General features: G+C 32.5%; 1 protein-coding gene across 1 annotated transcript; it reads left to right on the top strand.

The window, feature by feature from the left end:
* Positions 1 to 4,146: 4,146 nt before the first annotated feature.
* LOC127730224 (uncharacterized) lies at positions 4,147 to 11,289 on the top strand. Its single transcript, XM_052238512.1, has 2 exons — positions 4,147 to 5,961; positions 7,291 to 11,289. Exons 1-2 carry the CDS (start codon positions 4,361 to 4,363, stop codon positions 9,821 to 9,823), a joined length of 4,134 nt encoding a protein of 1,377 aa, XP_052094472.1. The 5' UTR covers positions 4,147 to 4,360; the 3' UTR covers positions 9,824 to 11,289.
* Positions 11,290 to 12,103: the final 814 nt, after the last annotated feature.

Genomic DNA, 12,103 nt, shown 5'->3' with positions numbered 1-12,103 from the left:
GTAGTTTAAAACTGAGACCAAATTTTATGTACGTTGATAGGACAATTAATGTTTATCGGTTGATTTGTGCTACAATATTATTGTTCTACTGAATTAATTGTTACTCAATTTTGCGTGTTTGCATTTCAAATATCATGTTGTTCTGATCATGCATGAACTATTTGTCACTGGTCGTTAAGCAACCAACAATCAATCAATCAATACCTTACTTTCATTTGACGAATTGAAATTGTTCCGTAAACTCCCAATTCACAGCTAATTAATATGAGTGTACAGGGACTGAAGGTGATGACACTGATATCTGGGAAGTTATGTAATACAAAACGTATTGATAGTGCTGAATAAATTGAATATGAATACACATAACTTTACATAATTCAGTCTAAAATAAGTTAAAATCATCATACGGTATTGCTTTAACACATAACTCCAAGCCGGAATATGTACAAAATGTACGCCATTAATGTATCAACAAGGTAAACGGAAATAATTCACTGTAAAAAAATGGTCACATGAAAAAGTAACAAACTTTCACGTTACATTTGGTACATGTATATTTAGGAAAAAAAAGGAACAGAAAACGTTACTAGTCCATGTCCATTTATAGTTTTTAAAACAATAACAGAGACTTTCTAATTTCCGTGGCATGTAGTGTAAAGGAAATTAATTGTCTTCTCACGTAGAAGTTCGAAGGCGTATGAATTTTTTGGGCGGGAAAAATTATTGTGTTAAATGATAGGTGTATATATGGTCATTTCTAGCTCTGCTTTACTCGAGTGAACATCAAATCTTTTAACATGTACGTTATTTAACGTTAATAATTTAAAAGTGTATTCAAATTGGCATTAAAGTTAAAAAAAAAATTGTTATATATAAGGTCGTATGGCTATACAAACGTACTCTAATCTATTTATTCAGGCTCATTTCTGCCTTCAAAATATTTTCATATAGCCACAGTCTTTTGACTGATAGGAGATTTTTTGCTTTTAAATGTTTTCTTTAATGTTTTTTGAACGTTCTTATATCATGTGAGGTCCAACACTTAGGGTTTCGCCTGGCATTGACAAAAGGACACTAAAAGTAGTTGTTCCTGGTCGGCCACGAAACAATTAGATATAAGTAGAAGATATAAGAAGTCATTATGATTGCCACAGTTTTAATGTGTATTGATGTGACACGTTTGTATATATTTATTGAATAAAATCGGTAGCTCAGAAAATATACAAGCATCAAGCTAGCCGACAAACATGCGTTTGTGTTTTAGTTGTCTTTTGGCCCAGTAAAAGTGGTGCTATGTTAAGAACATAAGTTATAGAGAAGACTTATTATATGAGTTCAATTTACTAATATTTTTTTTTTATTTCCTGTCAATCATCTACATAAACTGCCTGTATACAGAATATAAGACGGAAGAAATTAAAATGTTGAAATAAGGGGGCCCGTTGAAATACCGCAAAGGCATTTGCACTTAGAACCGGATTTCGCACTAGGGATGACATGAAATATAGAACTACATTATTTAAAAAAAAAAAAAATAAATAAATAACTCCAAATTTTATAATCATATTTTGAGTAATTACCATGATTACGAAGTTATATAATGTTTTATCGACACGTGCCACAATCAATTGATTGTCACCTGTAATCGATTGAAATTCCTGTTCATTCAACCAGGACCAGTTTATTACGCACGTGTATACAGGTTGAACATGTATACATTATTTCAGCACGTTCTAGGTTTTTTTGTTTTATGGGTCTTGTATTTTGTATTAAAAAAATAAAAAATTGCGGCATTTCTATGCACTGGAAATAAAGTTGTTTTTGAATACATTCTCATCTATTTTCCGGTAAGTTCTGTAATAAAATACAAATTAAATACAATCAATCATTTTTAAAGGTTGTAATGTTTTTTTAAAAGAATACATGGTAAAAAAATAATTCAACAATAACTTATAAATTTATTATTTTGACTTTATTTCCTGTGACTTTTTTCAATGGCTTTTTCTGTGACTTTTTCCGATGACTTTTATCCCTACATTCATCACTAAGAAGGTAGGACTGAAGGTCACAGGAAAAATTGAAGGTCAAGAAGTAATAATTTAGTTTTTAGATAATTTTTTTACAAAGATTTAAAAATAGAATCTACTTAAACTTTTACATATTGAATACATTTGTAGTAAAACATCAATAGTTAAACATTTTTATTAGGAAGACAAAATATCAAAGGGACGTTTTGACTAGCTTCATGGTACTAAGAAATACATATCATTTGCATGGTTCAAATTTATTTATTCTCAATTCAAAAATGTTAATCTAGAAAAATAAGGAGATGTGGTATGACTTCCAGTGGCACAACTATCTACCAGACTTCAAATGACAAAGATAAATTAATTATAAGACACCATGCGCCCTTCAACAACGAGAAACACCCATATCGTATAGTCAGCTATAATAAAAGGCCCCGACAAGATTAAGGTAAAACAATTCAAACGAGAAAACTAACGTCCTAATTTATACAATACAATTTACGAAAAACAAACATGACGACACGAACTAACGACAACCAAACACATGAATTTCTATCCTGACAATTTTATTACTTTCGAATTTTAAACTAGAATATGCCCTGTATGAAACAAGTTTAAGACTGTAAAAAAGTATAAATGAGAATGCATGCTTTTTTTGGACGGGTGGGATTTGACATTTCGTGCTGACGAAAAAAAAACCAACTCAAAATTCAAATCTCTCAGTTAAAGACTGTTAAAGATAAGGACAATATATAATTTTGAAACTAATGTGCAATATAACTGTAATGCCAGTATGAATTACATTTTGTGTAATAAATTCTGCTATGTGGAAGTATTTTGTTTATTTTACAACTTACAATTTGTTGTAATTAAACTTATAGACAATGATAGAAGAAAACTAAGAGATTCATTGTATATCACCAGAAAGTTGAAAAAAGGAGAAAAATACAGTCACTGCTGTTTCTCATATTGCGAGATTAGATCAAATTGTTCTTGTTTGAACATTTTTCTTTATATAATTATCAAGCCCTCTACATTGCCTTTAAGAATCAACTTTTAATAAGTTGAACCTCAACGTATCTTTATAGTCCTGTCCCCAACCTGGAACTTTGCCAGTGATAACCAGGGTTATCATTTGCCATGTTTTAAAGTTTTATTTCTTATTTAGTGAATTTAGAGTTGATGGAAACTTTGTCATAGTATCTATTTAAACTTTGCTGATTTTTGAAACGACTACATAAGCTATTTTGTGTTGTTGGATTGCGGTTTCGTTATACCGAAATCTCCTCTTAATCATATTTATTTTCAAATATCGTTGGTGGCATACTTTTTTTGTTGAAAACCTGCTCACTGCAATAATTTAACATAAATCCTGTTTTTCAACAATTTCTAATTTTTGTTGAAAACCTGCTTACTGCAATAATTTAAACATAAATCCTGTTTTTCAACAATTTTTGATTTTTCTAGGAGAAAAACATTAAATATAAAAAATGTTCCTATTGTAAATTATATGTTCCCATGGGAAGACAAAATTGTTCACATAGAAGGTATAAATGTTAAATTCCCATGGGAACTTTTTGTATTCTTGTTTTCCCATGGGAACTTTATAGTTCCTATGTACCTTTTCCCATGGGAACTTTTTATGCTCCAATGGGAATTCTTAAATTTCCAATGAGAAATGTACTTTTGATCAGCTGTTGTGACACCAGTGACAGAGCAGTGACATATTGGGACATATGGAAAAATTATTTTTTTTCAATTATCTATCACTTGGCCAAAAAATATTTCTGTTATCTTGTAAAACAACAAAGTCGGATTTGCCAATTCCGGAATGGCAAATTTGTCCCGCACAGTGTTTGTTGCTGTATATCATATTTGGTTTGAAGAAACTAGGAAATAAATGCCAGAATTAAATTTTATTGTGACATATGAATAAATATTATATAAAGATAAACATATATGTTCTGTTATACATAATAAATTTTATTATTTGACAATTGAAAAAATGACAAGTGCAACACATGTTATTGTGACACATTGAAAATATTTCTGTTACGAAATCCTTTTTTAAAATCAATAACTCAAAACTTTGTTCTTTCTATCCAGGAAGTATGTGCAGAAAATAAGATGTATAGATGGAGGACGTCAATGATGGATTGAGAGAATTTTACAAGTTCTCTATATAATCTACTACAGGTGAAAATGAACATGATTTAATGTAATGGATGGAAACATTAACGTCCTTGGATATTCGTTTCATGTTGTTGTTGTTGATGTGTTGATGTTCACTTTTAACTTAACATAACGAGAATACTATCTAAGTAAAAGCAAGCATGGATAACCGTCTTTATCTTTTCAAAGGAAGAAATGGAAAATGGGAAAGGCAATATCGACGTAAACTACTTCCTTGTATACAGTCCAAACCGGAGGACGAATACCTGAGATTTATATTTGAATGTAAACCATGCTCTGTTACTCTTACTGACGTCATGAAATGTTCTGAAAGTGATTTGAGGGATGGTTCGAGAAAGTTATTACAAGCTGGGAAAATATTTGAAGATAAAAATGACAAAATACCAAAATCAAAATCCACCTATTCGCGAAAGAAGAGTAGCGTCATAAATAAAAAGTTTTCTGAGAAGAAAACAATGAAAAAATCTTCGAATAGAATATTTACCAAAAATGAATATTTGTACAAATTGGCGTCTTCGTACAACAGTTTAAAGTCAATTTTCATGAAAAGACAATGCAGGATAAAAAGAAGAAAGCTTGTATCATATGTTAAAGCTTATCAAAAGAAAAGTAAATTGTCTAAAATATCTGAATCAGAAATGGCTAGTCATGGTCCGGTTTTAACAGGCGAAAGAGTATTTGATCAACTTAATATGAAACATACACTAAACTTGGTGGACAAAAGAAGTCAGTCAAATGAGTGTAATATGGGATTTAAAGAAACTACAAAACCGTTAATGACGAAAGATGTACCCCACAAGACAGTTTATTCTCTACTGAAAGAAAGTAGTGACATTGCTGAAATGTTTTGTGATTTGAATCATGCTAATATTTCTGTATCCGGAGAATCTGACATAACTTTGCAGCGCTGTGAACCACCAAAAGAGTATACATTAAGCTGTGATTATAAGAACAGTTCTTTTAGGTCTCAAAAGCAAAATCTCACGGAGTCACCCATTGATATTCATTTCTTAAATACTCCATTTCAATGCACGGATTGTGAAGTAATCTTTCCGACCAGAAATGTTGCATTCCGACATTCACGACACTGTCATGCTGAAAAGGACTCTAAGTTGATAGCTCTTCTTCCAGTGAAAGAGAAAGACTATCATAATGAAATGAAACAATCACACCAAACAATAAAATCGTTTTCAAGAATACGGGATTTCGAAGCTTTAAAGAAAGGAAGCGAATGCTTCTGTTGTTGTTATTGCTACCTTTCAAAGGAAAGTCTTGTTTCAATAAATGAACACATAGAACAAACCCACAATAAAATCGTTCTCTACATTTGCTTATTATGTGACAAAACAATTCATGGCTACAAACAAGGACTTATTCCCCATTTCCAGTTTGAACATCCGGACCAGATTATTCAATACAGACAGGTCTCAGGTTTCTATAATGTTAGAAATGCCAACATCAAGCCACATGAGGGAAGGGATAAATATATTCAAAATGAAAATAGCCAAAGAACTTGTAATAAAGTGAGCTTTTCTGATAGGGATTATGTCGTTAGCACTGAAGCAGACAGTACAGTTACAGAAGACGAAATAGTTCAGCGGAATAACTATGACTTCACTAAAAATAAACAGGAAGAATTCCTTCCGACTGTAAAAGAACAGACACAAGACAGAACAGAAATTTCGGAAAAAAAACCGGATAAAAATACCCCGAATGAAGGAATAGAGAAAGGAGATAAAAGGTAAGCTTGGCGGCTTTGAATTTGTTTACTAGTTATGAAAAGTAAATAGATAAATTTATGTAAATGAAACGCGTTTACAAGTCTTCCATTCCGTAACTAATGAAAACAATTTGTTCTTTTCTTTCGTAATCCTAGAATGTGAATAATTTCCGGACAATTAACTGTACATTGAATGCATTATTTTCAGTCCATAGACCAATATGTGACTCATTGAAAAATATGCTTCACCAAATATTACTTAAGCCGGATTAACCATCACACGAAACATAATCTGATAAACGAAGTAGAAAAAAAGTATAAAATATATCAACAAAACTGTTAGACTAAGGTTAATTTTGACACGAGGACTCTTGAGTGTCAGTTTCGTTAAAACAATTACAGAAATTATCTACCGGCATTTTTTTCAAAATGCAGATTTCATTTATATTTCACGGACAGTGCTGATTTATGGACTATTAGACGAACAATTCTTTGTAGTACTAACAGTCCATCAGCAGTGGTATGAATCATGTGGTTTAAATCAAAACGTTGTAGAACTCAGGTGCTCCGGAAGGGCTAGCAGTCCCTGTTACACATATGACACCCGTCTTGTTTAATTACAAATCCGGTGATAAGCCTCGTTCGATGATTTCACAATTGAGAAAACGAGGACAGGATTGTGGTTACGACAATTGGAACATTTTTGTGGTCATCTATGACTCAGTTATTCTATAACGGCCAACAAACTTTTGAAGGCATCCGTAAAACTTAATGAATATACTGCCTAATGAACAGTTTTTATCAAACGTAATCTGAAGCACTCAAATTCTCAATATTTCTAGTTCTATTTTCGTCCTGCGTACTTTAATTGCATTATTTATTCTTTCTGTTCATCCTTTTTTTCTTTTTACCAGGGTGTTGTCAGTTGTCTTCAGTTAATATACTATATATTACTTACCCCTTTGGTATCCTCGCCCTTATTTAATAACATTAGCATATTGTAGTTTATTGTTTTATTGATGTTTAATTCGTTTTTGTACACATTATTTAATTAATCATGTAACAAGAAAATTATGTGACAAAATATATAAAACTTCATATTTAAAAATGCAGAGCAACTGAGTTTATCCTTTTTTTTTGTTTGGGTTCGTGCTGTCAACATTTAGTTTTCAAAATGAAGTAATAACTTCACAAAAAAAAAAAACTCATCAAAGATATCAGGTTTATACTTTGCGAGTCTTTCAGTTAAATAGTTAGATTCTACACGTCCAGATATTTTGTAAAGTGCAATGCTAAAACCCTTATCTATATTGTACACAATAAATAATAATCAATAATTAAATTTTGCAGGGACAACCCCATTCATAATGCACTGAATGAATTAACAGGTGAAGCGGTGTTCAATAATGCGCTTGGCATAAGAATAGTTGATGTTATGAGTCTTCATCCCAAAAGTAACATTGATAACATATTGTGGCAAGGAGGTGAGAGTCCGAGCATCACATCGATACAAACCAACGAAAAAACTTTAAATGATGTGCACAAACCAGAAAGGTTCGAGGAAACAAGTGAAAAACAGAACGTATTTGACAGAAGTCAGTATTTTTCTAGAAAATGGTCGTCAAAGTCATGTACGTACAGTGCTTGTAATGTTGATCCCCTTCTTTTGTCTCACATGACTGACCTTCTACATATTACACAAATCGAAATCAAAAATTTGTTTGATTGTTCCTTGTGTTACAAAAGAAGTCCCAATGCTACAAACCAGTGTAATGAGAGTATCCTCGGATTCAAAGAAACTGCAAAACCTTTAATGACGAAAGATTTACCACACAAGACATTTTATTCTTTACTAAAGGCAAGCAAGAAGAGATTACGCTTAATAGAAGTACATGTTGGAGATATCCACATAAGAAACGACAAGTACGCCAACGAGACAGCGATATACATCTGCTCTAGATGCAAAGAAAATATGCCAGCATTATTTTTCGTTGATGATCACTTAAACAGTAAACATAAGAATTTGTTTGTAACTTTAAATTCAAAGATGAATGAGCGTAAGGAATCAGAAATTGTTAGGAATTTGATAGATGATGTACATTTGTGTCTAGCTATTGATACAAATCTGTATAATGCCGTTCAGAATACTCTACAGGAGAAAATTACCAAAAAGGAACTAAACAAAAAGTTAGATTGTCATTCCACGAAACCAAATGAATCAGAAGACGGAGAACTTCTTGCAACAACCAAACAACTAATTGAAAAAACAAATGTAGGAGAATCAAGTCAGTCAAAGAAAAAAATTATTAACTCAAATAAAACTGGTTTTAACATCAGCTATATAAAAAACGTTGACAAAGTAACAGGAGATATTCAATCACCATTTGATAGTCATGATCCATCATTATATCAAACAAAACAATCTCCTAAAAAGACAAATGGGGCTCAGCCAACAACTTCTAAAATTATGCCCGTAACAGGCAAACCAGAATTAAACTGTCGTTTATCGAAAACACAACAGTTAATAGCTGTGAGTTCTTCCTGCGATAAACATGCCGTTAACGATGAAACCAAAATACAGTCTTCAGACGATGACGTATTCATTATTGATGAAATGTGTACGGATAATAAAAGGATCTGCAATTCAATGAGAAAATCGCCACTGGTACCTTTACGCAAGCAGGAAGTTTTCGTCGGTTCAACGAACCCGTGTAAAGAACATTTCAAACATTTTATTGATGAGGTTGTATATCAAGGTACTTCTGTTGATAACAAGATAATGTATTCTGGATATACATCTCAACCAATTAGGCCTGTCGTATATCCGCAACTTCCAGCTGTTATAAACAGTCACAAAAATGAAAACGCAAACTACAAATCAATTAGTAAGGGTAACACCTACCATATACAAACAAAGCAATGTACACAAAAGCTATATCCTGGAATACAAATATCCGGAAAAAAGCAACATCATTACCGGAATTTGTTTCCCGTGGACAACAGAGTCGACGTTAAAAATGATCACAGACTGTTGACAAAATTGGCGACTAACAATGAAAGCTACCATCAGGGTGTAAGAATGACTTCATTGAATCCTTCTCAAAACAATTACAATAAAGAATACATTAATCATGGATCAGAGAAATCAGCTCAAAGGACCTGCATACACACTCATCAATTAGGCAATCATACACAGTACCCCCTATCAATCGGTCAATATAATGTTATCAATGAAAGAAATAGAGAAATTGCCGATTGTTTTACTTCCAAAATTAATGAAAATAAACATGGGTTTCCTTCATGTATCATGTTGCAAGATCAACAAACATGCAATGAATATGATAGAGCAAATTTTCCATTATCACGACGCACGCACAGAACAATTTCCGATGGAATACATTCTAAGAGCAATATAAGACCAGTTATTCCTTATGCAAATTACCGGACATATCCTACAAGAACACTACAGGAACAGCCGATTTCAGATGGTCCTATGTCAATAAATCAACGCTTTATCCGTAGATATCCATTAAATAATCATCGGCATAATCAAAGGAGAAGAGAACCTGTGATATATAGCCAGAAATTTTGCCAGCCAAGATCTGCAACGTCGTCGTATTTCAAAAACCAGACTATATTTCCTGAAAATGTACATCCGTATGATTTGCCTCTTCAAAATGTAAATATCGAAGAGGTCAGGCAAAGTAGACCAAGTAACTGGCGTGATTGTGACAGAGTACAACAGAATTGTTTATCACATATGGAAATTCAAACAACTTCTCATGAATATTCAGACGATACGTCACCTGCAAAGTATGATATGTGCAAGTTTACACCTGTTGGCCAACATCGGCTTTGTGAAAGAACGCCACATTTTTTGTAATTACTTTTTGAATTTGTCAAATGAGTGAATCTTAATTTACATTGAAGTTTCCATGTTGTTTTAATCGTAGCTTTTAATATCTGCTCATTTCCTTTCAAGATTTATGTTTTCCGTGACCATAAACTGTAGTAAGAATTGTGACATCTTATTTAGAGATTCATATGAATGAATAACTATTAGAACAAAATTAGATAATTGAAAGTTATAAATAATGTGCTGAAAATAATATAAGATGTCATATATACATTGCTAAGTTAACGGATGCATGTTTCATGGCATATTCGCAACGCACAAGGAAAACAATATGATAGATTTGCTACAGATTTCTGAAAGCAAGTGCTTCATGCGAATACAGATACCGTCGAACCTCGTTGTGTCAAGAATTCGGATGAGTCGAAGTAATTTCTGGGTCCCGGCAAAATTCCACTTTTGATCAATGCATATTTACCTCTAATGAGTCAAACTCGGTTGATTCGAATACTCGGTTAAGTCGAGTAAATTTTATAATTCTGTAGATGTAAAATTAATGTAAACTGACACTGATGTCTCGAAGTTCAAAAGTAAGCATTTTCGAAAGATGCAGACCTTATGATAAAAATTCAAATCGGATGTTACCAAATCATTTTCAAAAGAGATAAAAGCTGTGTAAACATACTTGTTTGTATGACAACTAAAATGACATATTTATGGTGACCGGTAATTAAAACCCTTTTTGATTGTCCAAGCGGAACGGTAGTGTGTTGAACATATTTCTCCCCACAAAAAACCGAAACGAATTTGAATGACCCAAGTCGAGATTGAATGAATCTTTAGAATTAAAATTCATTAATTACAGTAAAAAAAAAAGGATGAAGACAATTATGGTAAATTGATAATAATTTAATGCAAAGCAGACGACCTCATGAGAGACCGTTCAGAACTTATTTCGTTCCGCGAGCGAATACATAATTTATAGTGAATGTTTTATATCTGTACTTGTGTGTTTAATGATTATTAAAGACCAAACAATACTGAAATTGAATACACAATTATAAAGTGTCATATCGAAAAAGACACACTGTTCAAAGTATCTAGTTTACACAAATCTCATACCGTATTTCATGCATTCCAAATTTATGACGACACACTCAACCTCGGATGAGTCGAACCTCGGATAAGTCGAATAAATACGGTTCCTTTGACTTTGACATGACGAAGTTCGACTGTTTTATTAATCAGTGTTGCAGTTTGGTAATGAAATGGAACATGAATCTATAACATTTCGATTCGCACTCCCCTTCAGACTTGAATACTTGCCAAAAAAGAAGGTTATAACGTTGCTGTGTGAAACCTGCCGATGTTGAAATCATAATGACATGATTTTCATAAGCATCTGACACACTTTCATGTAGTTTTCAGTGAGTGACTGCAGCAATGATTGAATTGGATATTATTTTATATAACATAAAGTGTAACATTCTTCTGTTTTCATTGGTTATTATGATCACGTGATTCAAGGGTATTCCATATACATTAAGCCTTGTTTTTTAAAAAAGTATATGGACGCTCTGTTTCTACATATATCTATATACATATATTGACGGCCAATATTAAAAAAATTCCTAAATACAAACTAGATTACACAGAAAGGACATTGAATATAAATATAAGAAGATGTGGTATAATTGCCAATGAGAAAACTCTTCACAAGAGACCAAATGACACAGAAATTAACAGCTATAGGTTACCGTACGGCCATCAACAATGAGCAAAACCCATACCGCATAGTCATCTTTAAAAGAACCCGAAATGACAAATGTAAAACAATTCAAACGAAAAAACTAACGGCATAATTTAAGTATAAAATAATGAACGAAAGACAAATATGATACACAACAACAAACGACAACCACTGAATTACAGGCTTCTGACTTGGGACAGTACATACAGAATGTGGCGGGGTTAAACTAGTTTGAATGCTCCAACCCTCCCCTAACCTGGGACAGTGGTGTAACAGTACAACATAAGAACAAACTATAGAAATCATTTGAAAAAGGCTTAACTCATCAGATGGATACAAATAGAAATACTTCTAACAAAAACACAGAGTGGACGTGGCAGGGTACTTATACATGCCCACAACAAAAAGACACTAAACACAGATATGAGAGTACTCGCAGTTACTGGGAGCTAGTTCAAAGCCAATAACAACTAATAAAAAAAATCATGCAACTAAGACTAAAATATCAATCAGTACACATCCAACATCCAATGGATTTAGTGTAAAGACGTCATTAACAG

Source organism: Mytilus californianus, unplaced genomic scaffold (assembly GCF_021869535.1).
Source record: "Mytilus californianus isolate M0D057914Y unplaced genomic scaffold, xbMytCali1.0.p SCAF_2, whole genome shotgun sequence".
Lineage (NCBI taxonomy): Eukaryota > Metazoa > Mollusca > Bivalvia > Mytilida > Mytilidae > Mytilus > Mytilus californianus.
Note: the sequence above shows the minus strand (reverse complement) of the source record. Positions and strands in the feature narration are given on the sequence as shown.

Bases quoted from the DNA above. Each gene is read 5' to 3' on its own strand.
- LOC127730224 (XM_052238512.1), top strand. From the start codon at position 4,361: ATGGATAACCGTCTTTATCTTTTCAAAGGAAGAAATGGAAAATGGGAA. The intron at 5,962-7,290 runs GTAAGCTTGGCG...TAAATTTTGCAG, and splicing joins ATAGAGAAAGGAGATAAAAG to GGACAACCCCATTCATAATG.